The sequence below is a fragment of the Alternaria viburni genome (genome assembly GCF_023758015.1).
Source record: "Alternaria viburni strain BMP 2772 chromosome Unknown scaffold_46, whole genome shotgun sequence".
Lineage (NCBI taxonomy): Eukaryota > Fungi > Ascomycota > Dothideomycetes > Pleosporales > Pleosporaceae > Alternaria > Alternaria viburni.
The window spans coordinates 50,798-78,400 of NW_026055815.1; the positions used below are offsets into that span (position 1 = coordinate 50,798).

The following is a 27,603-nucleotide window of genomic DNA, read 5'->3' on the forward strand; positions in this document are numbered from 1 at the left end:
CTGCGACTGAGGCTGCGACTGAGGCTGCAACTGAGGCTGCGACTGAGGCTGCGACTGAGGCTGCGATTGAGGCTGCGCTTGAGGCTGCGATTGAGAACCACCAACATCAGGATCGTCAACGGACCGTACGTGCGAGTCGCCATCAGATATAGGCCTATATTTAGTCCGAGAGAGTGCTGGACCAGGGGCAAGGTGTCGATGTGCCTTCCGATAGTGCTTTAACCGTGCATCTTGTCTTTTGAACGATTTTAGACAGCTCGGTTCTTCGCAATCGTATTCCCGACCATCTTTGTCCTGACGCGAACCATGTTTAAGTCGTCGATGTCTCGCAAGGCTCCCCGTGGCATATGTGCCCTGAAATGTGGCTCTACAGCCACGTTCAGGACAATTTAGCCTCGATTCGTCTTGACCGCTGGGCTCCGGCGTCATAGTCCAGGCGTAAGGAGAGCTGATTCTGATGGAAGAGGTAGAGGATTCTGGAAGAAGTGAAGCCCTTCTAGAACTGGAAGCCTGGGCATATCCTGCCGGTGCTAGATATACTGAATCGCTGCGAAGTGGGGAGTTGAGATACCCACCACTGGGTGCCGCATCAAAAAGACCAATATCTGCATCCCAAGACATCGACTCTTCGGTATATTGACCGGTGCTTTGATTGAGATTGTTGTCTTGAGGGGGTGTCAAAACGAAGTCAAAGCAGGGCCGATGTTGTAATGAAGATTTTTCAGGACGTCGGTGAAGGATGTCTCGTGCGTGTTCGTCGAGATCCATAGAGTCGCCATACATCTCGCGTTGCATTTCTTGTCGGCATGTCGATGGTTGTGTGGCCTGCTGTCCTGAGAATTGCCATCGAAGCATAGATGGGCCGGGTAAATAACGCGCTTGTTTTTCAATACTACGTAACGATTTTTCGCGTTCTTCTGGGCTCAGTAGATAACTCGATTCGGGTAGAGTGGTATTGGGAAGGTCGGCCATGAGCGTGTCGGTATCCAGAGATGTCTGTGAGATTGGGCAGACTTCATTGAGCTACTGAGGTCGGTCAGAGTGCAATTTCATCGATTCTGTAAGGTACTTACGTTCTCACGTGCCGTAGAAGACTTTTGAGAATGTTTACTAATCTGTAATTGACGGGAACGCTCCGGAGCTGCTTCATCTCGATCCTGAGTTGGCTCAGAACGTTGAGGAAGAAGGACTGAATCACTCATCGGCGGTACTGGGCGTATCAGTGAAGAGTCGTTTCCAGCTGTGGTACGTGTTGTTGTCTCTCCTAGGTTTCCTTGTTGGAGGATGTAGGCCATGACCTTAGAACATAAGATATCGTATTGTTCTTGCTGTCCCGCATCTCCCTTACGTTGTGCTTTTGGGTGATCGCATTTGAGGCCATCTGCTCCATGGAATGTATTGAATTCATGCTCGTCGAGTATGTCCTCATTACAAGTCTTGCAAAGCCGGAGGAAAGATAGGTGTGGCGGTTGTCCCCTGGGTAACTTGCGGGTCATGTGCGTCCGACCTGCAGAGACTGTGCTTACTGGGGCTGCTGTACATGTGTACGGCAACCCTAGTTTTGACTGAGCTTCCCGGAAAGCACAGGCGAAGCTTCGCTTGGATCTCTGAACCTCTTCGGCCATGGCAGGAGTGATTGATGATAGCTTTGGTGACTGGAAAGCCTTGTACATGGCCTCTAGGGGCTTTAGAGTTGTTGTTAGGCGTTGCGCTGGCTGATCATGCCCTGGTGATGCTTGTTGATCTCCATACGGGGGCCATGGGGATTTAGAGTCGTCTTTGCGTCGCTGTGGTGCACGGCATCAGTGATCATGACTTGTATGCGTGACTTCGGCTTGCGTACCTTGTGTGAGAAGCCTGAAGGTGGCGACGAGGAAATAGCTCTCTTAGTAGCTCCGGATTGCGTGAGGGAATGCGAGAGTCCACCAAGGCTCGCAGGGAATTCGTTTACCCAAGCTTGTTCAAGCACCGTGTCTCGATACGGCTCAAAATCTTCCAAGAAACCAGGGTGGTCGAAATCGAATGGTTCCGAGTACGCATCAAACTCAGCTTTTGTTGCAAAAAGATCGTGCTGGGAGTCTGAGAGATGGATGTCTTGGCACAAGGCTGGATCTGTTGGCACGTGTGCAGCCTCCGACAGGGGACTGTGGCTATCGGAAGAAACAGCAACTTCTAGTTGCGGCGATGAGAGTCCTCCACGGGTGGATGAAATAATGGGTCGCGAGGAAGGACCGTCAGGCGGAGGAGTGGCCATAGTGTCCACGAAAAAAGGAGGACGAGGAGGACGAGGAGGACAAGAGGAGGACACTGCACAAGATCGGGAAGGTGGGCTTCACGGCTCTATATCGGTCAGTGACAGACACTCACCGTAATCCAAGTGATCCTGAGCCGCCTCGCTTGCAGGTGTACGCAGTTAGGCATCTCTGCATCTCTGCAAGTCCTCAGCTCCTCAGATCGACAAGTTCTTCGAAAGCCACAAATTGAGGACCACTGAGAGACTGAGACGGTGTAGAGAGTGGTCAAGTTCGATTGTCATTGGGCCGTGTTACGGCCAGCTGACCGCATCTGAGTTGGCAGACCGAAGCCAGGCTGAAAATGCAGGACAAAGTGGCCAATGACAAGCTTCATTCATTTGGACGCCCGCATGAGTTGTGGAGATGAACAGTTGCATACATGAGGACCGACGCAACCAAAACAACTGCCGGGGCTCAGTATACTCGTAAATGTCATACGTCGGCCGAAGGTTGGCTATAGCAATGTTCGCATTCTGGGAGCGGATGGTGGTATCCAAAAGGCAAGACAGCAGTGACGTGAAGAAGTGAGATGATTGAGGGGGTATCAAAAGGGAACAACATGCTCAATAACAATACACACGCGCTTCAAGCCCACACGCCCAGAGTCCAACTGGCCCTCTCACCACCTTTGTTAGACAGACCCGGGCCCATGCTCTGCCTCTGCGCGATGACAGAAACCTCTTTCTCTCTTGTAGCTCCCTGTAGACCATCTTTGAGATACTTCTCGCGCTCCACTTCAACAATACCCTTGATGCGCTGCTGTGCTATCAGGCTCGCACCTGCCCACGGGCCCAATGTGTCCACAACCCTGATCGTGCCACCTATCAGGCTGGCAGGCGGCGGGCCGTGACGTATTGCCATCTGGGCGAACTTAGTATCGATAGGGTCTTCGGTGGGTGATTGAAGCGCTGCGGGTACAGGGGCGGGCTCCGCATCGGTATCGAGTGATGATGGGAAAGTATCTTCGCCTTCTTGTCGGCGCGTCTCCACGTCTTCCTTCTGGTTGCGCATCTTCTCTTCGCGACGTGCGCTTGCTCTGCCGTAGCTCTTTACTGGATCCCACCCCTTCAGTTGTACCAGAGCGTCCAGCTCTTTCTGTATGCGCGTCTTGAGGCCGGGGAGGTTTGACACGCCGCCTGTTATAACGATGCGCGACATGCATAGTCGGCGGACGTCTATGGGGAGTTGGACGAGAGCGCGGTATATGAGGTGATGTAGTGGGAGGTCTTCGTCATCGAACTCGTGCATGGCCAACTCGGGCGCAAAGAGAGCGTTCTCAGTGGGCTTGGCTAATGATGCGAATGGTAGCGTGAGTTCGGTAGGAGGTGTGTGCTTCGGAAAAGGTATGGTGACGGTAGGCGGCGGTGATTCGATAGCGTCTTCAAACTCCTCCAGTACAGGAGCTTCTCGCGCGGGAAAGTATACGGTTCGTCGATTCGATCGGGGGACGGGCTTGCACCATCCGACACGTGTAAGGACTTCCTCTGCTTCTTCGAAAGACACGTCTGCCTTGGTAGCGCTCGGCTCAGCGTCGTCGAGTTCGGCGTTCAGCAGCTTGGCCATCTCTTCGCTCAGCAGCTTGCCTGCCCGAACACTGCGTCTTTCAGAGACCTCGCGGTATTCGCATACTGCAGTCACAAGTGTTTCTGCCCAGCCTATATCCACGACCAGCGCCGAGCGTAGTCCTGCGGCCACTGTCGACAGCACCGGTGTTGACATGAGGGTAATGCTCGGGGCCTGGAAGCTTGTGAACAGCACGTCGAGAATGGTCGACATGAGTGCATGCGGCATACGCGGCGGCATCGCAAGCAGTACCCGCCGTGGTTTCGTGTCCAGCAGAAAGTATTTGCCGTATGCCTCCCTCATAGCCCGCTCAAACTTGTCTTCCACCAGGCCCATGTCAACCTTGCTCAGATCCATACGGTAGAGCTCATATTCTTGACCCCAATCCTGGTCTCGCTTCCGCTTTCTTCTCTTCTGTGAATACTCGGGATCCCATTGCCGGTAGTCGCCCACCCTCCGCTGGTCGTCGGGCCCGAACGGGAGGGTGCATCGCGGGGCACTTTCGCCGGGAAAGCCGCCGCGTACGAATCGCGAGCCGACTTCTATCACGACGTACTCGTCTTCGGTGCGGAAGGAGCCACCGGGCGAGCCGAAGGTGGACGAGATGGAGCGTAGGAGCGGTGTCCGCGGTGACTCTCCCAGATCGGCGAGGCGTGGAGTCGCGCCCCGGGTGCTGCGGTTGAGAGAGCCCGAGACCTTTCGCTCGCCGCCGGATGACATGGCGGGGATGCGTTTGGATGAATTAATAAATCATTATACAGTAAGCTCAATGGCCGCGAGTTGCTTCGCCTGCATGTGCCTGGCGTTCGTCACTAGCTGCCAGGAAGCAAGCTTGTGTGTTCCAGGGTTAGCGTTGGCTGGCTGGCCCGAGCGCAGGAAAAAGTTCTAGCTGGAAAGCGCACTGCTCGAGCTTGCGACAACTCCCATCGCGACTTCCCACACCACGTCCAAATTCACCACGGAGGGTAGCTGCGTTTCGCGATCGCCATTGGACCTACCCCACGACCGAAATCAGCAAAATGGGTCTTTTTATCCTCTCGGAGACTTCGGCGGGTTACGTCCTGTTGAAGTCCAAGGACAAGAAGCTTCTCAGCGGAGAGAACAAGAACTCCTCTAGCATTGTCGAGGAGCTCAAGCTCAAGAAGTTCGCCAAGTTCGGCAGCGCAGTAGACGCTCTCGAGCAGGCCGCCGCGCTCCACGATGGAAAAGTCACGCCCATGCTGTCGTCTCTTTTGGAGGATTTGAAGGACGAGACCAAGGCTACATGTACGAACATCCTGAGATTGCGCAGTGAACATGGCAGCTAACACATTCAAGTGGCCGTCGCCGACCCCAAGCTCTCCAACTCGATTGCGCAACTCCCCGGTCTCTCCCTCAAGACCGTATCAGACTCTTCTACCCAAGATGTATTCCGTGCCATCCGCGAAAACCTGACCTCGCTCCTTCCCGATCTTCTCCCATCTGAGGAAGCCGCGACCAGACTCGGTCTTGCCCACTCCCTGTCGCGACACAAGTTGCGCTTCTCGCCCGACAAGGTCGATACCATGATTATCCAGTCCATCGCATCGCTCGATGTGCTCGACAAGCAGCTCAACACCTACGCCATGCGTGTCAAGGAATGGTACGGCTGGCACTTCCCCGAGCTCGCCAAGAGTAAGTTCTAGTCCTCAGACGCCTGTTACTTTGAACCCGTTGCTGACTTTAGCGACAGTTCTCAATGACAACCTTGCCTACTCTCGTGTAGTCCTTAAGATGGGCTTCCGAACCAAGGCGCGTGAGAGCGACCTCTCCGAGATTCTTCCCGAGGAGATTGAGGCGGCTGTCAAGGCGGCTGCAGAAATCTCCATGGGTACCGAGATCACAGAGGAGGATCTGGAGGCGACCTCAGCTCTTGCCGAGCAGGTTGTTGACCTCACCGAGCACCGTCAAAGCCTCGGCGCCTACCTCTCCAACCGCATGCAGGCGCTCGCTCCTAACCTTACTGCTCTCGTTGGCGAGCTTGTCGGTGCGCGCCTTATCGCCCACGCTGGATCTCTCATGAACCTCGCCAAGTCGCCTGGTTCCACCATCCAGATTCTCGGTGCCGAGAAGGCTCTTTTCCGCGCTCTCAAGACCAAGCACGACACACCCAAGTACGGTGTAAGTATTTCTCTCCCCCAGGCGTAATCTCAGTACTAACTCTCCCAGCTTATCTACCACGCATCCCTTATCGGTCAGGCCACCGGAAAGAACAAGGGCAAGATCGCCCGTATGCTCGCCGCCAAGTCCGCCCTGGGTCTCCGTGTCGACGCCCTCAGCACCTGGGGTGTATCGTCCGAGGACACCTCCAAAGAGCCTACTGAAGAGGAGAAGTCGCAGCTCGGTCGCGACGCACGCCTCACCATCGAGAGGAGACTACGCGCCCTCGAGGGCAAGCCGCTCAAGAGCATTCCTTCCGGCAACGCCAACGCGACAACACTTGGACAAAAGAAGTGGGAAGTCAAGGAGGCACGGAAGTACAACCCAGACGCCGATGGCCTTACTGGTGACGAGCCAGCCGCCGATGCGCCTGCACCCAAGAAGTCGAAGTCAGACAAGACCAACGGCACACCCAAGAAGCTGGTACAGGAGGTCGACAGCGACGAGGAGATGGCCGACGCCAAGGACTCATCAGACTCCGAGTCGGAAGACAAGCCCGCCGCCAAGGGCGACAAAGCCGCAAAGAAGGCAGAGAAGGAAGCCAAAAAGGCACGAAAGGCAGAGCGCGCCGCAAAGCGCGAAGCCAAGGAAGCAAAGAAGGCCGCCAAGGAGGCAAAGAAGTCCAGCAAGGACAGCAGCAAGAAGCGGAAAGCCGACGATGGCGACGAGAAGGTTGAGAAGAAGAAAAAGAAGAAGAGCAAGGACTAGATGCTGTCGCGACCCCCCACACGGAGACACTTCTGTATCTGTAGCCAGTGTTCTTACAAAAGAGGGTACGGCGTTGTTATGGGTTTGAGCTTGCTTTGTTCCAGGCGAGTGGCGTACGAGGGTTCGGCATCTTGTAGTTCTATGTTTCAAAGTCCTCCTTTTACGCTTGCATGATGGGGATGCGGTGGATGGATACCCGCCAGTTGGTAGCATACAATCACATGTTCATAAACTTCAGTTGTGTTGTCTTGTACTGCTGATGTGTCCTGACTGGTATTTCGTTAATTGACCTCCATGCTGTTAACTTTCCCGCCGCAATCGGTGTAGTGACAATATCTTTCCTTACGCCATCATGAACCGCTCCTCAATTCCCTCCTTGTCGCTACATCAACTCATCCTCCATCACAGGCTCAAACCTTCCGCTTAACCTTCTTCCTCTTCTTATTAGCACCCAACAGCTTATTCGCAATCTTCGGCATCTCCATATCCTCCACGCCCTCCGGAATAACCCCCTCCTCCTCATCAAACACCTGCTGAATAATAGCCAGGATATCATGTAGTTCATCCTCCGTGAACCGCGTTCCCGCCTATATCAAAATCAGCACCCATCAATCCCAAAACCTCCCAAAAAACAAGACTTGTAAGACAAAGAACTACTGGAGTGTTGGAGGGTAGGACAGAAATCAACATACCTCCTCAATAATCAACTCTACTGTAACCTGCGTCGTCGGTCTCAAATTATACAACTGCAGATACTCCGCCTTGTTCAACCGGTACTTCGGCGCCAGTGCGCGAAATAAACTATGAGGTCCACGGTAGAGCGTTCTAGGCCGCGACGGGTGCGCGTCGGCTAGGGAGGAGGTTGTGTATTCTGCGGTTTGGAGGTAGGCGAGGCCCTGGGGGATGTTAGTCTCACACGTTCCTGTGAATCGAATGGAAGGGGATGGAAGGCGTACATCTCTTAATATATGCGTCAACCCAGATGGCTTCTTCCTTTTCCTCCCCGTCTCATCAGCACCCGTGTATTCAGCGTCTTCTTGACGGAGGTGCAGGAGGACTTCGTGGTTGGAGAGGAGCGCGGATTGGGGGGTTTTGATCTGAGAATCTTTGTCAGCGAATGGGTCTCAGTATGACGCTATACAGGGTTCATGGTGGGTTTGGAGGTATTGTGTGAAAGGGGAAAGGAAAGGATGAGATGCGGATGTGGATGGGGAATGTATGTTATGTGATTGAAAGGTTGAAGGGAGGACATGAAATGTAGGTTGTGGAGGATGTTACTTACATGCATCCTGATGATCTCGTGGCGCTAGCGCAGACGTCCTTGTTAAGAGGCTGGAGCTGAGGTCGTCCGATGGCCACGAGCCTGCGCTGTATAGCAGGTTCTAAACTTGGAGTGATATGCTTTCCTGGTTTACTAAACTCAAATTAGTCTTGTAAAGACATGTAAACGCGTCGTCGTCGCAAGCCTGTAAGAAGATAAAATGAAATCCAAGCAGATTGTGCAAGAAACCAATGTAAATCCACTCCTGCTCTTCTTGTACCCTCATCTTGATTATGACTGACGAAAGTGGCTAGCGCCATCGCAACACGTGAAGGGACCTCGGGAGCGCGTACCTGTGATGAGCGACCGTGATTTGCTCGCAAGCTTCTGAGGATGAAGAAGCGCGTCTAGTGTTCGAAGCGGTGTGCACAACTCAGGTGCTTGAAAGTTCCGTCTACATGATGCGTGCGCCAGAGCGACACCCGCAAAGGTGAGCAAAGGGCAGTTTTTCGCGCTAGCGGCTTGGCAGGGCGAGGGTAAACTTGCCAGAATGGAAGCCAGGTATTTGTTCAAACAATATGGAACTTGGACGCACAGATTTGGGAATCGTTACTGGGTATTATTACTATAATCACTCGCTATCCTTTGTACTGTTCCAGACAGAGCTCGTTCGTTTCATGCCGCTAACGCCGCGCAATGCTATGCGAAAATCTAAGATCATCGCAACTGGAGATCATGATCGTCGTTCACCCGTAACTTCGTTGCCTCGCGCTCGATCCTCAGTGCCGTCATCCAAAAGCGTAATCTTTCATCATGGTTCCCTCTGGGCTTTCGCCACCGCCTTCGTCTTCTTCACGATGAAGACGCCAACTTCCACACCCTTCGTGGGCTCACCGTTATGGTAGTCCCGTTCCGATACGCCCTCGAGAACGGCCTGGATCAGTGTTGCAGCGCTCATCTCGGAGCTTGGGAGCTTTTTCGACTTGCTGAAGTACTTGGTGATTATCTCCCGTATACGGGGCTTCTCTTGCTTGATCCACCAATCGTCCGCCCAAGCTGACCGTTGCATTAGAATCTCCTCTTTTGCGGCGTGGATGACTTCGTAATGTGCTCTTCTCTCATTGTTGTGTCGTTCACCCATTGCTCCGCAGAATTTCCGGACTTGCGCCTCCAAGTGGTTGTACTCGTCCAGGTAATTGACTGAACTCATCTGACCCAGGTTCCTTCCTAGCTCGGAGTGGAGATCGTGGACTACCGTTACGGTGCGTAAGAGCGGGTCGAGAATTGGACCGAGGTACTGCTGCGTAAAGGTCCTCGCACCTGTCCTGGTCGGATAGATGAATAGAAGGACGCCGTCGTCGCTAGAAAGCTCGATTAGGCGATCGTACAGCAAAGATCTACCCCGAAACGTGAACATCTCAGCGAACTCATTAGTGTTAGTAGGCGGAATGTATCGCTCTACAATCGAAACATTGATGCTTCCCGGTGGCACGACGGGTCGAGGCGATGGGGGCAGGAGTTTCGAATCGAGTTGGTAGTCTGGAATAGCGACCGCGCTGTCAAAGACTTTGCTGGTAAAGTAAGAATCTCCTCCGACAGCAGGACCAGGCGTCGATGGAGGAGACTTTGGCAGATCCATGAGCGTGTAACGACCAGGAAGGGCGTGGAATACATTGATCCACGAGGTTTGCGTTGATGATCTGTCATGGATAGAAGCGATGACCTGGCCGAAGATGTGGCCTGATGTTGACGGACAAGGCAAGGCGTGGGACAGAATCTTGACAGAGTCCAACTCCAGACATCCAGATTCGTTTACTAAGCTAATTAGCGAACGGAACTATGCGTCATTCAGGTGCAGGAAGTACTCACTGATGGTGCTTTTTGCCTCTTCTATCCACGCTGCCATCCTCAGCGCGTCGCTGAACTCGTCGTTGAACTCTTCGTGGGTCGGTACGATTATGGGCGCTTGACTGGGAGCTGTAGCGCTGGCAGTGATGTTCAGATTTGGTGACACCCCTGGCTCAGAATTTGGAGGCGAACCCAGCCCAACCGTGCGTGGGTTCACAAAGGATCCCCAACTGATCGTCCCCGGCTCCGTATCCGAGGGAGGCGTGTGAGTGGACACAAGATGTCCGACGCGGGCTCTAGCTTCCTTGGGACTGGTAACGGGGGTATGACTGGCCCCGTTGGCGTGGCTGAAGAAGTCGAGTGGTGGGCTGAGCGCATGGAGAGGGTCTTCTGGCTTCGACAGAGGTCCAGCGCCTAGTGGAGAGAAGGAGTGGTGTGTTTGCTGTGGGATACGATCAGGGTGGGGCGCAGCAATGCCTAGTACATCAAACGAGGGTAGACGCAGGTTGTGCGTACTCCTGAGGACCGTGGACGTGGGAAGCGAGAAGTTGCTTTGAGGAAGGTTGAGGGTCAGATCAAGCTGCGGCCGGTCCTCGATGGTGGGAGTCCTAAGAGGCTGGGGTAGGGCGGAAGCCAGCGGGAAAGGCTGCGGCAGAGAAGCGTCGAGAAACGAAGAGATATCGTTGGGAACCGCTATATCGGGGCAGGGACCCGCATCTATGCCCTCATCCGGAGTGGGTGGGATGGAGTTGGGCTGGAGCGCTTGGTGGGAGTCTTGGTGAAAGCGAGGAGGGGCATTATCAGCGTCAGATGGCTGTAGAAGATGTGACGAGGACTGGAAGCCCGTCATCATGACCAACGGGGTCTGAGATGTTTGCCGGTAACGCGCACAATCACGCTATGCTGGGTAAGTGGGATGAACAGACGCACGGAGACGTGGCTGAAAGATCTGGCGTCCAGGTACAAACGCGGTAGCGCCGCGGCGGCAGTAACGGCCGCGTGGGAAGTATTGACAGGTGGAAGGGGCTGGCGGTAAACGAGTGGATGGTCGCCTGGGGAAGACGGTCGCTGCGTCCAAGACATGAATGTAACAGCAGAGCGACCAGGCCAACGCAGTGTGAGGGCCAGGTGGGCTAGCTTGGGTTTGCGGAGTGAATACCCGATGTTCGCTGCGGTTGATGCTAGCGTGTTTTGGAGGCCCAGGGTCTCAGCAGCTGAAATCTAGACCTCGCGGCCACAGCAATTCACACCAGCGAAATGGCCTGACCGCACCCGCTGCTCCCTGCACACATGGCAGCCTAGCTCCATCACCAGCATGCCCATCCATCGCTCCTCACGCTGCCGTTGTTTGGTTGTTTGCAGCGCCGACTGTTCGGTGGGTCGATGCCCTGCTGCACGACAAGCCGGGCTAGTCCTGAAGCTGTTTGATACGAATTGAACGCACACCCATAGGGCTCCCGTGGGGAGCCAGCGTACACGAGTACGCAGTACGGCGCCGCACCCTGCCAATCGCCTCGTAGAACGCAGCCAGTCTCTGCACAGCTCATGGCCAAAACGCACAAGTTTTCAATTCGCTCCACAGTCACCTACCCTCACCAACGTTTTGGTGCGAGCTTACAGCGCGTCTTTGGCATGGGTCTAGCAAGCCTCCAAGCTATCTACCCGCAGTCACACAGTGCAGCCACACTCAGCTGCCGCGACACGCTTTGCCCTACAAGGCGAAGGGCCATGCGAGTCTAGGCTTCCAATCGAGATGTCTCTTTTGGCCAGCGGATTCTTGATTGTCAGCAATCGAAAACCGTGAAAACTTCTTTTTAGCTGGATGCAGCTTAGGTTAATGATCAGCGCCATGCTGCTTGTCACGGGACTTGCCGTTGGGCGCATTTTCGTCTCGCCACTACCGAGCTCAGGGTTTATTCCATAGTTTACAAACGTAAAACTTCGCTATCAATTCTGCGACTGATCCACTCGTGCATGGATGGTCAGATGTCAGACTCTGCTTACAAGGTCTGTCCGGCGATGCGCCTTGCTCATTGTCTGCGACCAAGAACCAGCCGCAGAAACGTAAACACCATACCAAGCTTTTGTGCCTGGGGACTACAACAGCTCACCTTGAGCTCTGGGGTCCTGCCGCTTTGGTTTGTTTCCAAGTACCTTCACCTTAGCTCCACGCTGGTCCAGCTTTGTTCCATCGAGACACTTCCTCGGTCAACCGCCGCGCCACCATCGCCTTTACGTACTCCTACACTCAAGTATCAAACTATCGACATTAGCACCAACTTAACATCAGAGTGAGACATAAACAACATACCTGCCATTTCTGCAGTCCCTTGTCCCTTGCTCCTGGCGCACTTGAACTGGATTTCGATGCCATCTTCGGCTCATGCAGTTTCACGTACTCCTGCGCAAGCATAGGACATGCTTTCTTGTGCGCCTTGTAGTGCGCCTTCTGGCAGTCTTTGTTGCAGTACGTTACACTGTGGCACTTGATGCACTGCTTGAGCGTGTCCGGAGACTTCCCGCATTGCGCGCACGCCTGAGGCGGTGCGGATGATGATGAGGATGCAGACTCTGGCTGTGTGTTGGGTGTTTGTGACGATGAGGTGGACGACTCTGCCTGTGTGGTAGACGCAACGTTCGAGTTGTTTGCCGAGTCGGCCATCTTTGGAATCAAAATAGTGAGGACTTAGAAGTTATTGTCAGGTACTATTCGCGGTTTCAATGTCGACGTGTTTCGCTGGGACTCACCTAGACAGATGCCAAAAGTTGAACGTGATCGACATTTTGCCTACAGGGATGAGCTTGAAGCGACTGCGCTAACCTAGTTCGGTGTTAGCTTGAAAGCTAGCAGGTGTTCCGAGGTCAGTCGCGAGCGCCATCAACACTGCCATAACATATCCGCCGTGCAAAGAAATTCCTGATCATGTCGCCATCGACGGCAACAATTTATCGCTCCGCTTTCGATGTGGCAGATGCTTTTACTCGCGATAACAGAATCATTGCGAAGTTGCGCGACGCCATCGAGCCACTAACCATCAGCTCGCCATGCTCGGCTCATTGTTGTTGAGTGCCAACTCTCCAGAACTTTCGATGCAATGCAACAAGAACTTTTGCGAGTCATGCAATGCAGAGAGCCGTTCCTTCACTTGTTCATGGCCGCCTTCGTCAATAGATGTCCACGTCTCATCGCTCCTGCCGTCTCAACATTGTCAACACCAGCTGGACGAGAGAAAGAGCACCCCGACAGGCTTTCACTCCTGAGTCGGTAAGCTCACAATGGGTTCGAGTTCTGGACAGCGCTGTCGAACTCGAACCTGTGAGTGTTTCATTCGTGGTGAAGCATTATAAGAATTGTACCAAGCACTGCAGTACCTCTTCTCCACAACCAACATACTTCGACAACAACCTTCAAGCACCTGTTCATAACTCGCACAGAATCCATCATGGGTACCGAGATGTCTCATCAGCAGAACGACGATCATACATCTCAGCCGTCCCAGGATGGCTCACAGAGTTGCGAGATGTGGATGTTCGAACACATAGTTGATGCCATGACACAGTTAAGATCGATATGGACTGAGATCAACGCGCCTCCCCCGGCTACGATCGAGCGATACGTAGTGTTGTCCGCCTCCGAAACACTTCACGATTCAGAATGCCCTATCTGCCAGGGAGACTATGACGAGGATCAGCATGTAGCTATCAAGCTTCTAGGGACACATTGCAGTCACGTTTTCGGCCGAGACTGCTTGCAATGTTGGGTCAATAGTGGTATGCAAAAGGCCCATTACTGTCCTATTTGTCGACAATGCATACGTGGCGCGCTTGGTGGACTACCCCCATCGCAGCCAGGCGCCGAAGACGAAGAAGAACATTACTATGAAGTCTTCTACGACGAAGAAGAAGAACAACTTGAAGCAGAACTTGAAGCAAGACTTGAAGCAGAATTTGAAGAAGAACATGAAGAAGAACAAGAGGAAGAAGAGGAAGAAGAGGAGGAAGAGGAACAGGAACAGGAAGAGGAATGGGAATGGGAATGGGAGGAAGCTGAACAAGTCCTCAGTCCGCAACAGCGTGAACAACGCGATAGGCACTGGGCCAACTTAACCGAAGTCAGCAATATCTTGCAAAACATCGAAACAATCGCTATTCCCCCACTTGAGGGTGGGGGGCATATAAGCCTGGCTCTTCAAGTCGTACGCACTGATCCGACTATTCAGGATGAAGACCGCGCCCTCAGGCAAACACTGACTCGCCTCTGGAATGAAAGCCGTTATCTCAACGAGCTCCTGTGTATCAATTTCGAACGCAAGCAGGAGGAGCAGCAAAGGGAAATACTGCGCGCTGAAAGGGAGAGGAACGTACTGCAGGTTGAGATGATGCAGTTTACCGCTAATTTCCGGAGGATGTAGGAGGGCAGAAGTTGGTGCAAGAGTTAATGAGTTCGCGAGCTAATCACGATCATGAGATATGGCTTGTCCCAGTATCCGGGGTAGACATCCCGTATCATTTGAATGCGAAATATCCATACAATAAGCTTAATAATAGCTATCTTCCCATGTTATCGAGATGTAAACATCTGTCTGTCAAACGATCCCATTGTGAAAGCGCTTCTTGCTGTACTTTTTAGCAAATGCCAGTGGCCTAAAGTAGCGAACCCATTGTAGCTACAACTGTGATTATCACTAAGTATCCGCATCCTGTTCCCATCCGGCCAATCTCTAGAATTCCCACTACACCAGAGGCCCTTATCCGTTGTCTGCGCTTCCCTTGAACAACCCAACCGCACCAAAGCTTCATGAAGCAAGCAAATTTAACCTCATGAGCCCATAAATACAGACTGTACAACTCCATCCCCTCACACCTATCAGTGCCCCAAACCTCTCAAACACCCTCATCCCGGCCCCGAAACAGCTGTCTACCCCTCTCACAAAAAGCACTGAAATCCTGTTCTCGCCGCTCCAACGCTTGACGCATCCTTCTCACCTCTCCTTCCCGTTGCGTCAGGTGGGCTTCGCGAGCATCCAGATCAGCTGAACGGCGTTGGAACTCGAGTGACTGGAAAGCATGTGGTGGCGCTGCTCTGTTCTGTTCAGACTGTTCGCCTTGTCGTGTGGAGTTTGTTTCTTCGGGGGGATAGTTGAATTGGGGTCGATGTGGAGGTGCTGGGAATGGGGTGCGTTGCTGACCGAACTGGAAGGATTGGGGGGTTGGATGAGTGGGATGAGAGGATGTGTGAGGCTCTGGTTGTCCGGCTGCTGCTTGTCCTGCGGCGATTGCAGCGTGGAACTCACGATGAGTAAACACGGGCTCAGTACGCCAGTCTCCGCTGTAGCGAGTGTCTCCGGGTGTAGTACGTGACTGAGTCGTAGGCGGACGGGGCTGACTGGTACGCGCGTAAGGCCGGGGTGTACGTGCAGGCTGTAGTAAAGGCTCCGTATCTCTCCTAGTAGAATCCGACATAGTTCCTCCCGCAGGGTTTTCGGGCACGCCCGCGAAGAGGGAAGGTGCGGAGTTGCCAGCTCTAAGAACCTCTGTGGCCTCTTCTGTCAAACGCCGACTGCGCGCCGAAAGGCTTTCATATTCGGCTCGGAACCATACGGCGCGACACAGCGGACAGAGGTTGGTGTTGTCTTGGGTCTTGCGACGGGCGAAAATCTTCTCGAGGCAGGCGTGACAGAATTCGTGGTTGCACTGGGCGGGTGGCTGGACAACGACGCGAAGTGCTTTGTGACTGCTGCGATCGTATTCTTCTGTACATATTGGACAGTGGGCTTCTTGTGGTGGGTTGCGCTCGCTACATGGCTTCAAGCAGCGGCGTATGAATTGGGCACAGGCCAATGGCGCCGTTTCCATGTTGATTGATCCTGGCGGAGTTGGTCGCGTACTTCTAAGCGTTGGAGTGTAGAACCGACATCGCGGTGGTGTGAAGTTGTAGTCAGTCTTGGAAAGAATGAGAGGGTGTAGAAGTGGATCCGACGCAAACTTGCGCAAGTCGGAGTGAAGCGCGTGGAATCCCCACGGACCAGTAGAGGCGTGTGTGGAAGGCTAATGACGTAGCTTATGCTTGTTTGATCAGACCCACGAAGATCGCAGAAAACATGCATGGCATTGAGCTATTGAGTTCGTTGGTTATAAAGAAAAGACTTGCAGTTCCTAGGGCGCCTTGCAGTGATAATATGGAGATAACCACGTGGCGCTGTCAGCCCAGCTGACCTCCATCCAGACATGCGTACAAGACGGCAACTCCTCCACCTTCGACTACTGTTTTGAAAACAACAGCAACTGGAAGATTGAGAACCTGTGCAGCGATTAGCTTATGTCGATTAGTTCAGTATCATCTACTTACAAGACGCTCACGACAAAGAGATCCGACCTTTCGGTGCCTGTGAAATAGGTCATGCAACCGGAAACTAGGAGGTTTGTCGATGTCATGACCATGAACTGCGCTATGTCTCGTTCCTGCTGAGAAAGGTGCGCAACAACAGCGGGCACCAAACTGGCAATCACTGCCGTGAAGTAGTAGGTAAAATAACTGAGATAACAGTCGTTGATAATCGCTTTACCGCTGACCTTGTCCTTTGGCAAGAATCGTTGAAAGATTCTCAAGATGGTGAGCGACTGTTCGCAAACCCAAAAAGTAAACAAGTCGCTGTATTCGCGGGATGCGAGGGGGATCAGGTCCGTGGCGGTTTTAGTTTCATCGTCAGAATCGCCAAACATAGGTTTGTAGTGATGTATGAGGCCATCCTCCACAGCTTTAGACACGTTGTAGGCTTGGACTTGTTCAAGGTCGAAGTGATCAGGTGGCGATATCTTGTTGAGCTTTCGCTGTCGTAGCAGAGCTTCTTCTGTCGGGCTGTCAGCATCAGAATCTCGGAGGATTACGACTCGACTGTACCATATTTTTCAAGCTTTTGGCGGATTTCCATAATGATGTGATACTGTTCGGATGCACAGGCCGGACTCTTCATTATAGAAAAGCCCCAGTCAGTGGCTAATTTTGCAGTGAGCCCGGAGTTTTGCTCCATCTCCATCGATAAACCAAGCTTCCACTCTAGATAGTCAAGTTCAGCCTGCATGTAGTGGAGATTTTGCACCCCGAGGGTTTTGAAGGTACGGAAGAGGGCTCGTTCAGGCTTACTGGCCATGAACTCAGCCAGTCGTGGGAAGCCAGCCGGGAGGCTTTTGTAGAGCTTGCATGGGTCATCGGAGTCGTCGGAGTCATCGGAGTCGTCGAAATCCTCGGCTTGTTCGAAGTTTTCGGCTTCTTTAGGGGGATTCTTTCTGAGTATCTTGTAGTCTGCCGTTTGCGGTGCAGCATCGCCATGTAGCTGACCAGCAGGCGCTGCGACAGAAGAATACCCTTTCCAAACCACAGATTCATCTGCGTCTGCACTTGCGAGGCTCACATGAGGCTGTGGAGAATAATCCGGGGTGTGACGAAGCGGAGGGTAATCCGGGTGTGCGGGGCCCCAGACCGGGAGCTCGTCCACAGAATGTTCTGAATCAGGTCCATCGGATGTAGCTGGTCGGATAGGTCCATGTGTGGTGTTATTGACATGGTCGAGATGTGGGGTTGAAGATGTAGACATAGTAACTATTTATTAGTAATGGATATAGTGAATGATTCTCGATTGTAAATAGTGGAACTTATCCTGGAAAGAGAAACAACCTGCCGGAGCTGTTCTTATATGAACGAAGTACGTCGCAAACGCAGCAGTATGACTACACCATTGAAGAAGATGAGCATGCAGATGACTCCAATTAACAAGAGTGACGATGTCCGTGTATATTCCATGGTACCCGCGAGAGCCTTGTGAATGTACGCCGTGAAGGTGTGCCCAGCTCTTGTCGCGGGTAGGGCTCTGACAAACCGATATCAGGCATTTGTGAAGATACCTTGCTTCAAGAAATCTTGTGCCGTCGAACAGTCCTGTCTTGTAACGCGTACACGCGCCGTTCGATCCGTCTTGTTGACACATGCGGCTCCACTGTTTATGTTGGCGGTGCGATCAGTCGCGGCCTTCTGCGTCTGATCAGGGAATTCTGGAGGCCAGGAGAATGCTTCAAGGATAAGTAAACGGAACAATGTTACAAACCCAGATCTTGCTGATTCAAGTATGCCACTTTGGCGTTGGCCACTTCCATGAGGCCCTGCTATCACCATCAGTTTGAGACCACCTTCGTAAGTCATCGAATACTCACATTCTTGAATGATCAAGCCGCCATTGCGGTTGCACATTGAAAGAGTTAGTAGAAGGGAGGTGAGAGTCGATGAGGAATGAGGAAGGATGCGGCATCTGACCACTGCAGTTGCAATAGCAACGTAGGTCTGTTCGTCACTCATTCAGAGCCAGCCCACTGGATGTCAATAAGCACGCAACGTGTGACTCATGTTACTCGAGCTGCACCAAAGGTTCTCAAAACATTCGTTCAACCACATGTACCGAAACATAATCGCGTCTCCATGTCTACGCAATATTGTACCTTTGTGCCCTAGCTTCCGCGAGTCCAGCAGCCTCACCATGCATTATACCCTCCACATACGCTTCTCCTACCAGCTGCCATGCATTTTCTCCTCGACGCCTACTCTCAATCTCAAGCAACTGTATCTGCAAGCTCTTGCGTTGCGTTCTTGTTAGCTTGACAGACCTGCTCATGCCGGTGTCAAGCTGCTCACGTATCTCGCGCGCCTGCCTCTGCAAGACATCGTCCACCCGGGCGAGTATGTACGGAGCTTTGGCATCTGCTACTAAGAAGACCCCGTCGCCATTTCTCAGCCAGTTTGGACCAATTCCCAGATAACCGCCTTTGGTAATAAATAGACTCTGCAATCCTATTCCGGAATTGTAACCTATCACATCTGACGCCCAGTCGAGCTTCCCGTGAGAGTCACGAGTGTTCGCAGCATCGCCGGTGTCTCGCACTAAGTCACTTCGTTCATCCATGTGTGAAATCTCCTGTCTATTCATGGTGGTCTCGAAGATCCTTGTCAGGGTGTCAGGGTGGATTTCTCTTGTCTTATCGAGGACTTCCCTCCCTTCTGAACCCCCAAGATTGCTTGGTGGCCAAGGGGTGTCTGGATGATTTGCTCTGATCCTGGCGTAAGCCTTGAATACACCACCGTAATCGACAGCCCAGCCTGAAGGCCAAGGATATGATTTTAACCACGTAGGCAGACTGTCGGGTTCCTCGACCCACATTTTGACACCCTCTCCTACGAAACCTTCAATTAGCTCATGAAGCATCTCGCAGAACCCTCTCGCCATAGTGTCCTCTTTCCATTGCCTCTCGGGATCTTTCGGGTTCCTGTAAGCTGAGACCATTAGGCGTGCCAGAGCCTCTATCCCTGAAGATCCGGTTGGATAGTACACACGGGGAACTGTGTCAGCTATCCAGTCGAGCACCCTAATAGCTCCCGTACAGTCCTTGATGTTGAGTACGACGTCCAGGATTGGACAGCAGTTGGATACAGTGTCCAAAAGAGCGGCTGTCACAGCCAACTTAGTGCCATCGGATGATATCTGTGGCTGAAAGTTCGACATGTGCGCAGAAAGCGGAAATGGACGGCCATGATTGTTGAGCGATATCACAGGTTCTAGAGCCCTTGAGGTCCATGCTTCCGGATCCGGTATCCACGATGGGAATGAAGTCAGGGGTAGCTCGGTGAGCGCCACGTATGATGGAGGGCGACGAAACAGTAACGTAATGTCTAATAGAACCGGGAGATCGTAATGTGAAAGGATACAAGCCGCGAGGTTCAAGAGTACAGTCGAGGTCTCGGCGTTGTAGTCGGCGTGTAAAACGTCCCATAGCTTCTTTGGCCCTTTTGGTAATGGCTTATGCCCTTGCGCCGTCGGATTGTGGGAATGTGAGTCCGGACCTTGAGCCTGCAACGACAGATCAATGGTCAGATCCTCAGGCCGTATGAGAGATAGACCTGCAAATACCATATCTTTGGCATCACGGGCCTTTCTACTCTTTACCATGCGTAGCCACTGCTGCAAGGTCCACTTTTCTTCGTCACGAGATGAACTCATAGAAGCTAGCATCGCTGGGATGTGCTTGATATGGGCCTGCCATAGAGGTGCAGCAAGGCCAAGCTGCGTGATCATGCGCTGTCCAGAAGTTTTTGGCGATCTTTCAATCTTATCTTCAGTCCATCGCAGCACCGACGAGATGAGATCGGTCCTGAATTGGTTTTCGCCAAGTAAGAATAGAGTATGACGAGCCTGACGTGACTCTTGTACGACCCACAGGCGACGAAACCAACGACGAGTGAGGAGCACAGAGGCGGCCGCGATGAGCATCAATTCGAGTTTTGCTCTTTTTAAGTGACATCCTTTGGCCACTGCGTCAAGCATTTCGTCTGTTACTATCACCTTTGAATCCCTTCGAATCTCTGAGTCGTCCGCCGTATGTCCTGGTACAGTATCTCTCTCACTCAATTGTGACCCAAAGACCGAGAACAATGTCTGCAAGGGGTAGGCTGCAAAGCTTGTCACGTTACCGAGCCAGACTACCACGTCTTCTGCGTAACCATAGATTCTTCCCATCATCTGGACTTGCTGAGTTTTCTCGCTCAGATCCTTTTGGTTGATGCACAAGGCATCAATCCAGTACTCGGTAGGTTGTAAACACCGTAAGCGAGCCATGGCTTCGTAAAGATTGGCCTGTATCATGATCGTCTTACCGTCGCAAAATATAGGCTTCGCGTCTCCTTCCTTGCCCTTGTTATAGTCTGTGCATCTATCTTCGGCTTCTCGCAAGAGCCTCTGCCAGATATCATCGATGCTATTGTTAACTCCGAAAAGTGGCTTAGCGACATCCTTGAACAATGCAGTGAAAGGGACTGTTAAGACCCCTTTGTACATGAGATCTGTGACCAGCGCAGGGTCCTTCTGCCAAGAATATGAAAGGGCGGTGAAACTTGGGCAGTCGTCCAGGCTTACGATACGGAAGTGGCAAGTGATCGGATCGGAAGAGGCTCCCGGGTCTATCTGAAGGATGCGAATACTCGAGGGCATGGGTAGAGACTCATACGTGTAGCTCTCGCTTCGAATACGCTGTAAGATGTTAGTGACTCCAAGCGAAGAACGAAACAAGAGTAAACTTACCAAGAATATCTCCTTCGGTTTACGAAGAGCTACACCATCGTGCTTAGAGTGGAAGCTCTTCCGTGTTTGCTCCAAGGCCAGTACTGCTCCTGGCTCCATTCGTTTTTTGAAAGGCATGGTAGCCAGACAAGAAGTTGTAAACGGCGGGAGAGTGAGTAGAATCTCTGTTCCCAATCGCAGCTGAAATAAGATATGAAAGCTGGGTATTCAGCTTGGTATACGAGCGGGCACCAATAGATATCTTCCCTTGGGTCATCCTCTAAATAGTGTCCAATGGGCGTGCGGCACTCAATGAGACCTGTTATACCACCATAAGCACGCGGCTTTTCAGCCTTGATCGTGACTGTCCAAAGTGTGAAAGCAGAGTCCAGGATGATGAAGGCCGGGTGGAAGGAATTCATGACATCATACGCAGAACCAGGCAGATGCGCCCAGGCTCAGCCACGTGCCAGCCTCCTCACCTTCCAAGGTTGTCCTGAGCATCGCTCACCCATCGGCAATCACGACCAAATTTACATCTAATTGTTCAGTCCGTGGCGATCCGTTCTCTGGAAAGGCAAGTCATGTCTCACAACACGAGCATTATCCAGATCGAGTGCGCTCGCGCCAAAGTCTCTTAGCGACAGTCCACCTGTCTTCACGACCCCATGTTTGCGCTCTTCATGTCAGCGAGAGCACAAATAACACGAGTGCGGACTTCGCAAAAACTCCGCTGTAGGCGTCCTCGTAGATACGGACATGGCAATGAACACTGCGCTTGTAAGAGTCAGTCTACGCGAAGTCCGACGCCCCGTCAGTACGCGTAGTCTTGGCGGCTACATGAGCCTGAGTATTGCTGCAAGACACACGTAAACATGAGGATAAGATGCCAGTGTGATATGGGCTCTTTTCTGAATATGTGGCTTGCTACGACACGTGGTCTGACGAACAGTTGATGGATATCACTGGATACGCGTACAGCGACTTGCTTGAAGCAGCGGAAGGTGTCTGACAGGCACATGCTCAGTGTACTCCGTAGCTTGTAGAACGTGTAAAACAGCTGCGAGTTTACGCGTCAAGATATCAGCCTCTGTGCATCCAGCCTCAAGTTGACGCATTCGAACAAGGCCCGAAGGGATATATATCCTACCCTCTTCATCTTGTCCTGTCATCTCATCAACCACCACACTATCCATCACTCCAACCCCCATTATCCCCACCATGAAATCTCTATTTCTTCTCCCCCTCCTGCCCACCTCCTTCGCCCTCGTCGCCCCCCTCAAACGCCTCACTCCCGACCTGCACCCCCGCGCCGCACACTGGGGAACAAAGTCCTGGTCCAACACCCATACATCCCTCACCCATACCATCACCGTAACAACAACCCTAACCGTCACCGTGACCGCCTTCCCCACCGCAAACGGAACATTCCCCAACATCACCACTACAGACGTGAGCGCGCCGGCGACTACCAGCGATGATTTTGCGCCGATCACTCTGATCACCTTGCCTACTGAGGCGGCTACGACTATGGAGTCGAGTGATGGTCTTGCACCGATTACATTGATCACGCTTCCTACGGCTACGGATGGTGGGGATGCAGCTGCGGCGCCTACGCCGAATGATCTTGAACCGATTACTTTGATTGATATTAGTGCTGTTACGCCTATTTAGATGACTTGGGGATGATGAAGGTGTGGAGTGAAAGAGGAGACAGTAGGGTTATGTGGTAGATTGGCATGGTTGCGGGAACTGGAGACAGAGAACTGCTGAGTTGGTCTCGAGGAAGGGGTCGTTTTGGTGTACATATTGTCTTGCTATAGTTCTTGCAACTCCACACTCTTTTGATGTATCGATTCAGTCGCTCGTTTGGAAGTCTCGTTCATGTGCATGATTTGTGTTAGTTGGTTAGAGTCACGTCTGGGGTGTTTAAGCATCAAGTAATAGTGGAACGGTAGCTGGAGTGAGGGACATAAACCAACTTTCTGCTTTCTCATACCGTATCAAGTATCGACCTGAAGCGTACCTAGAAGAAGACTGAGGCCAAGAAGTCACGCCATTGCCGATCCGCAACACACGTATGAGAGGTCGTCAATGACAGCTCTCAAACAGTTCCGTCGCACTCAACCGCATACTGCTGCTAACCTTACTTCCCCTCCTCACATGCTTCGACGCAAACGCCCTACCACACGTTAGCACCACGTTTGTAACCACATCAACACTGAACCACTTACACATCCCCAACAATCTTCCTCAAAACCAAACTATCCACCCACTCACCCTTGATCTGCGTCTTCTCCTTCGTCAAGCTATGTCTTTCAAACCCCAGCCTCTCCGCCAACTTCCAACTCCCCTCGTTCCTAGGATCGCACTCAATCTCCATCTCCAACTTCCCTTGGTTCTGCAGTCTTTCTTTCAGAGCATCGATGAAAGCAGTCATGGCTTCTGTAGCGTAGCCCTGGCCTTGCATTGAGGGCAAGAAGGAGAACCAGAGTTTGGCGTGGGTAACAGGCTTGATGGTATGCTCGCCTGGAAGGGAGTCGGAATTTGCTTGAGACGTTTTGGCGCCGACGCGGCCGATGAATTGTTCGTCGAGCGTCTCGACGGCGAGTTCGTACTTCGTTCGCGGCACGTCGTTGTGGTTGCGGATGTTTTCCAAGACGAGCTCACGAGCTTGTTGGCGTGTTCGTGGGGGCCACTCCTGGTAACGTGCGTTTTGCTCGTTTCCTTCGAGAAGAAAGTAGCCTTCCTCGTCCTTCATTACGAACTCGCGGAGGAGCAGACGGGGTGTCTTGATGGCACCAAAGCGCTCGCCCTTCACGTTTGCACGGGCGATGGCTGCGAGTTCCTCTTTGGTAAAGGCACCGGAGGCTTTGAGAATCTTCTGAATAACGTTTCCCTTGGCGACCATGTAGTCGACGATGTTGTTTGCTTTGGCTGCGAGTTCAAGCTTCACTCGCGCATACTCATCTCTCAACTCATTGTTAGAGCGTAGCGTATCTCGCAGACTGAGGTGGTTGCGCGTTTGTGCAACACCGTCAACACACAGGTAAACGTTGTGGCGATTGGATTGGTTCGGGTCTTTGAAGGCATGACGGTCCACGATCCCCAGCTCTCCAAGGTAATCGAATTTTCCTTTCTCGATGAGAGCGTCGATAGCAGGCTGAACGTTGTCGCGAGTGACAATGATGTCAACATCGATGATAGGTTTGGCGACAAGTCCCGGTACTGATGTACTACCCACGTGCTCGATCGAGAGGTAGTCGATGTCCTGTAGGTGATGTTCCAACTCCGACTTGATAGTTTCGAATTGCTGCGGCCATTCCTTGTTGTATTGCTCGATGATGACGGACATTCTTGACGATAGAAGAGAGGCGTATAGTAAAGCACTAATCAAGTCGGCGGCGCCTGGTCGAGGTTGAACAGGTGAATGTGTCGGCTAAACCTACCAAGCTTGTGGAACGCTCTCGCTTCTCACCCGGGCGCGCCCGAGGGGTGCAGGAGCAAGAATGTCGGTGTAACAAAAAGCATGAAAAGAGCGCAGAGACAAGCAAGATAGCGGAAACCCGAGATTGAGGTGGTACATAGAGCCAAGATGCCGCTTGCGCACAAAGGGCGAATGCAACGCGGAGATACGGGCAAGACTCCGACCCGCTTGATTTGATTGCGCTCCAGCCTCCAGACTTGTTGAACTAATCATACTCTTCAATCTTGATCACAGGTATGTCTGCGTATGGCGGAGGCGCATCTCGGCCCAACAGAGCAGTCTCGGCCTCTGAGTCTGTGCCAGGCTTTTCCTGCTGTCTCTGCAGAAACAGGCGACGTGCCATGACGAGGCTAGCCGCAAGCAGTGCAAAGAGCGGGAGAAGTAGGGCATCCTTTCCAACCTGTATTCTGCCAACAAAAGCATTCCAGGCCCTCGACAACGTGCCAAATTTACCGTACTCGTCCCACTCACGTGGATCAAACGTTGTTCGCATCATGGCCAGCTTTCCGCACTTCATCCTCGGCGGCGGCATCTTGCCCTTTGCGGAGACGACTAGTACTTCTTCGATGGAGAGTATATATCCACCTTCCATATTCTCATCGTGTTCCTTGCGCACCAAGATCTGAACAATCCTCTGACCCAACTTGATTGGTTCAGCGGTCTCTCCCCATGGCAAGCCCGTCACATTGAACTGAAGCCACCAAAGTACAGGCTCCTCAGCGCGGAAGATGGTATGCTCATATTGTAGGGGAAACAGTATCCTCCGGTGTCTGTTGGGATTTGTGCCGTCTTCGGAATCCGCATCCGTCTCTTCCTGCTCCACCTCGGTGGTGACCTGCTTCGCGTTTATGTTGAGAGGCATGGGATCGAGAGGGAATATGCGCTGGTCGTTGAGAAGTAACGCATCGTTAAACTCGGCCAAGACGAACTTAAGCAACTGATCACGGTCAGTCGTATTCATTCTTAGGGCTGTAGAGTGCACTTACTAGAGAGTTCTTTGGTGCCGGATGCAGCCATTCTGCCTTATGAGGACTCGTCCAAGCACGCAGCGGGCATCCCACGCATTCCAGCTTCACCGTGTATTCTCGGCCAGCCTCCTCTTCAATGACTTTGCTGTGGTCCGATATTGTCGGACGAGTGATAGCTGCGGTAGCCAGCGCCGAGAGACCGAGAAGAGCAAAAGGACGCATGGTGACGTTAACCGAAGACAAAAAGGAAGAGGAAGTCACGACACAGCTCAAAGAAGTGATGTTCGCACAAGGAGGCGGGAGATGGCCGACGATGCCGGGCGACGCGTACAAGCCTCGGGCTACGGCAACGCTAGCGCAGGGATCATCAGCGTGGGAGCGTGGGTAATGCTCATTCTAGAAGCCTGAAGCTTGTTTCCTCCTATACTCGTCTTTGCGTACAGACAGCGCATGCCGTACTTCTTATTTGCGCGACGGTGCTGTTTGTGTTGACAAACAAGTCGGCTCGACATTTAGTCGTACGATTGTCGACTTATCTCTTACGCATGCACTCCGCGTGAGCATCGATGTTCTGGGGGCGCAATGTTTAGAGAAAGGTGGGTCCAGCTGTCTTCACTCTCACATCAAAGAATGGCAAGGTTGGGAAGTAGTAGTCAGAATGGTCATGGAGCAAGGTTCGCATTGAAGGACTGGGCGCCAATTAAGTACAACCCGATCGCCAGCACAGGGCTTTCCCCCATACATTGTATGGATATCTTTCCCTCATAAGCGCGTAGCATTGATCATATCCCTCAACACGTCCCCTTCCAGACATAGCATGGTTGTATCTTTGAGTCGTTGTCAAATGGTCTCATATTTCCTTTTCCTTTTTACTCCTACGCCGCCGGCACATGCCAGGTTGTCATAAGACAGGGTATGTAAGAGAAGCATCGACGAAACGGGTCAAGACATCTACCACTGGGTAGTGGTAGCAGGGGCAGCGGTCTCGGCACCCCAGCCCTCGTTGCCAGTCTGAGCATCGCCAGACGCAGCCCAGTCGGCAGTGTCAGCGTCCCAGCTGGTGCCGGGGGCAGCGGCGGCCTGGGCAGTGAAAGCACCAGCAGATGCGCCGGAGACCTCCCACTCGCTGGTGAAGCCGTCCGCGACGGGGCCAGCACCGACCTCATCGGCACCGGGGACCTTGGCCTCCTCGACACCAGCGCTGTCCTTGTTCTCCTCAGCCTCGGGGTCGCGGTAGAAGTACAAGTCAGTCATGACGTCCCACTCAGTCTCGCGGTTGGCGAGGGTACCGCGGAGGCGGAGGACCTCACGGGCAAGCATCCACCAGATGAGACCGATGGCGTGGCGTCCCTTGTTGTTGGTGGGGATAGCGACATCGACGTACTCGGTGGGTGAGTCTCCGTCACAGAGGGCCTATTCTATGTTAGTCCATTGACCCTGCCCCATTTTCAGAAATGAATGCTTACAATGACGGGGATGTTGACGTAGGAAGCCTCCTTGATGGCCTGCGCGTCGGTGCGGGGGTCGGTGACGATGACCAGGCGGGGCTCACGGAACGAACGGGTGATGTAGTTGGTGAAGTTACCGGGGGTGAAGCGACCGGCGATGGCAGTGGCACCAGTGTGGGAAGCGAACTTCAGGACGGCACGCTGTCCGTAGGGACGGGCAGAGATGACACAGACTATTCACTCAGTGTCAGCCAAAGTCCGCGGGTGCCAATATTCGCATCTTTCAAGATTAGATATCTCGAATTGCGCGGATGAACGTACTGTCGGCCGGGTTGTCAATGGCGACAATGATACGCGCGGCGAGGACAATCTTCTCCCAGGTCTTGCCAATGTTCAGAACGTTGACACCGTCGGGCCTGGTCTTCCACAGGTAGGGCTCCATGTGCACCTGGAGGTTCTTGGAACCGAGGTGGCACTGGGCAGCGAGGAGCATCTCAATGTCCTGCTGGGTGGGGTTGAAGATGGCGGGGAGGTTGGAAGGAGCCATTTTGACGGTTTGGCGCTGTACGAGCTGGTCGGTATACAGGAGTTGTCGGGTTGCGTGCGAGAGACTGAGTCGACGAACTTTCGTGTTCGCGATATTCGCATCGTGGTGGGAGCGTCTAGCCGCAAGCGGACTGGCGCAACGACGCGCCGGCATCGGCAAAACCAGTCGCCGGCCATGGATCCGCAAAAGATTCGAGGGTGGT

At 52.9% G+C, this 27,603-nt stretch overlaps 12 protein-coding genes across 12 annotated transcripts; 2 read left to right on the forward strand and 10 right to left on the reverse strand.

Moving 5' to 3' along the window:
- Positions 1-1,699: 1,699 nt before the first annotated feature.
- Positions 1,700-2,254, reverse strand: J4E79_011666 (uncharacterized protein; the record flags this gene model as incomplete). The annotated part of the gene is made up of 1 exon (XM_049360495.1): positions 1,700-2,254. One exon carries the CDS (start codon positions 2,252-2,254, stop codon positions 1,700-1,702), a length of 555 nt encoding a protein of 184 aa, XP_049205036.1.
- Positions 2,255-2,879: 625 nt separating this feature from the next.
- Positions 2,880-4,577, reverse strand: J4E79_011667 (uncharacterized protein; the record flags this gene model as incomplete). The annotated part of the gene is made up of 1 exon (XM_049360496.1): positions 2,880-4,577. The coding sequence occupies one exon, from the start codon at positions 4,575-4,577 to the stop codon at positions 2,880-2,882; it is 1,698 nt and encodes a 565-aa protein (XP_049205037.1).
- A 299-nt stretch (positions 4,578-4,876) lies between these two features.
- On the forward strand, positions 4,877-6,743 carry NOP58 (Nucleolar protein 58; the record flags this gene model as incomplete). The annotated part of the gene is made up of 4 exons (XM_049360497.1): positions 4,877-5,123; positions 5,175-5,510; positions 5,569-5,996; positions 6,045-6,743. The coding sequence occupies 4 exons, from the start codon at positions 4,877-4,879 to the stop codon at positions 6,741-6,743; spliced, it is 1,710 nt and encodes a 569-aa protein (XP_049205038.1).
- Positions 6,744-7,153: 410 nt separating this feature from the next.
- On the reverse strand, positions 7,154-7,893 carry J4E79_011669 (uncharacterized protein; the record flags this gene model as incomplete). Its single annotated transcript, XM_049360498.1, has 4 exons — positions 7,154-7,330; positions 7,436-7,639; positions 7,700-7,840; positions 7,885-7,893. The coding sequence occupies 4 exons, from the start codon at positions 7,891-7,893 to the stop codon at positions 7,154-7,156; spliced, it is 531 nt and encodes a 176-aa protein (XP_049205039.1).
- A 922-nt stretch (positions 7,894-8,815) lies between these two features.
- J4E79_011670 (uncharacterized protein) lies at positions 8,816-10,705 on the reverse strand (the record flags this gene model as incomplete). Its single annotated transcript, XM_049360499.1, has 2 exons — positions 8,816-9,819; positions 9,874-10,705. The coding sequence occupies 2 exons, from the start codon at positions 10,703-10,705 to the stop codon at positions 8,816-8,818; spliced, it is 1,836 nt and encodes a 611-aa protein (XP_049205040.1).
- A 981-nt stretch (positions 10,706-11,686) lies between these two features.
- On the reverse strand, positions 11,687-12,514 carry J4E79_011671 (uncharacterized protein; the record flags this gene model as incomplete). The annotated part of the gene is made up of 2 exons (XM_049360500.1): positions 11,687-11,749; positions 12,164-12,514. The coding sequence occupies 2 exons, from the start codon at positions 12,512-12,514 to the stop codon at positions 11,687-11,689; spliced, it is 414 nt and encodes a 137-aa protein (XP_049205041.1).
- Positions 12,515-13,295: 781 nt separating this feature from the next.
- Positions 13,296-14,264, forward strand: J4E79_011672 (uncharacterized protein; the record flags this gene model as incomplete). Its single annotated transcript, XM_049360501.1, has 2 exons — positions 13,296-13,547; positions 13,701-14,264. 2 exons carry the CDS (start codon positions 13,296-13,298, stop codon positions 14,262-14,264), a joined length of 816 nt encoding a protein of 271 aa, XP_049205042.1.
- Positions 14,265-16,113: 1,849 nt separating this feature from the next.
- On the reverse strand, positions 16,114-17,416 carry J4E79_011673 (uncharacterized protein; the record flags this gene model as incomplete). The annotated part of the gene is given in 4 exon segments (XM_049360502.1): positions 16,114-16,153; positions 16,202-16,711; positions 16,741-17,250; positions 17,265-17,416. 4 exon segments carry the CDS (start codon positions 17,414-17,416, stop codon positions 16,114-16,116), a joined length of 1,212 nt encoding a protein of 403 aa, XP_049205043.1.
- Positions 17,417-18,326: 910 nt separating this feature from the next.
- J4E79_011674 (uncharacterized protein) lies at positions 18,327-21,089 on the reverse strand (the record flags this gene model as incomplete). The annotated part of the gene is made up of 2 exons (XM_049360503.1): positions 18,327-20,921; positions 20,973-21,089. The coding sequence occupies 2 exons, from the start codon at positions 21,087-21,089 to the stop codon at positions 18,327-18,329; spliced, it is 2,712 nt and encodes a 903-aa protein (XP_049205044.1).
- A 1,953-nt stretch (positions 21,090-23,042) lies between these two features.
- On the reverse strand, positions 23,043-24,306 carry J4E79_011675 (uncharacterized protein; the record flags this gene model as incomplete). Its single annotated transcript, XM_049360504.1, has 2 exons — positions 23,043-23,133; positions 23,186-24,306. The coding sequence occupies 2 exons, from the start codon at positions 24,304-24,306 to the stop codon at positions 23,043-23,045; spliced, it is 1,212 nt and encodes a 403-aa protein (XP_049205045.1).
- Positions 24,307-24,643: 337 nt separating this feature from the next.
- J4E79_011676 (uncharacterized protein) lies at positions 24,644-25,455 on the reverse strand (the record flags this gene model as incomplete). Its single annotated transcript, XM_049360505.1, is given in 2 exon segments — positions 24,644-25,407; positions 25,425-25,455. 2 exon segments carry the CDS (start codon positions 25,453-25,455, stop codon positions 24,644-24,646), a joined length of 795 nt encoding a protein of 264 aa, XP_049205046.1.
- Positions 25,456-26,357: 902 nt separating this feature from the next.
- On the reverse strand, positions 26,358-27,401 carry RPS0 (structural constituent of ribosome; the record flags this gene model as incomplete). The annotated part of the gene is made up of 3 exons (XM_049360506.1): positions 26,358-26,819; positions 26,873-27,087; positions 27,176-27,401. The coding sequence occupies 3 exons, from the start codon at positions 27,399-27,401 to the stop codon at positions 26,358-26,360; spliced, it is 903 nt and encodes a 300-aa protein (XP_049205047.1).
- Between the last annotated feature and the right edge of the window lie 202 nt (positions 27,402-27,603).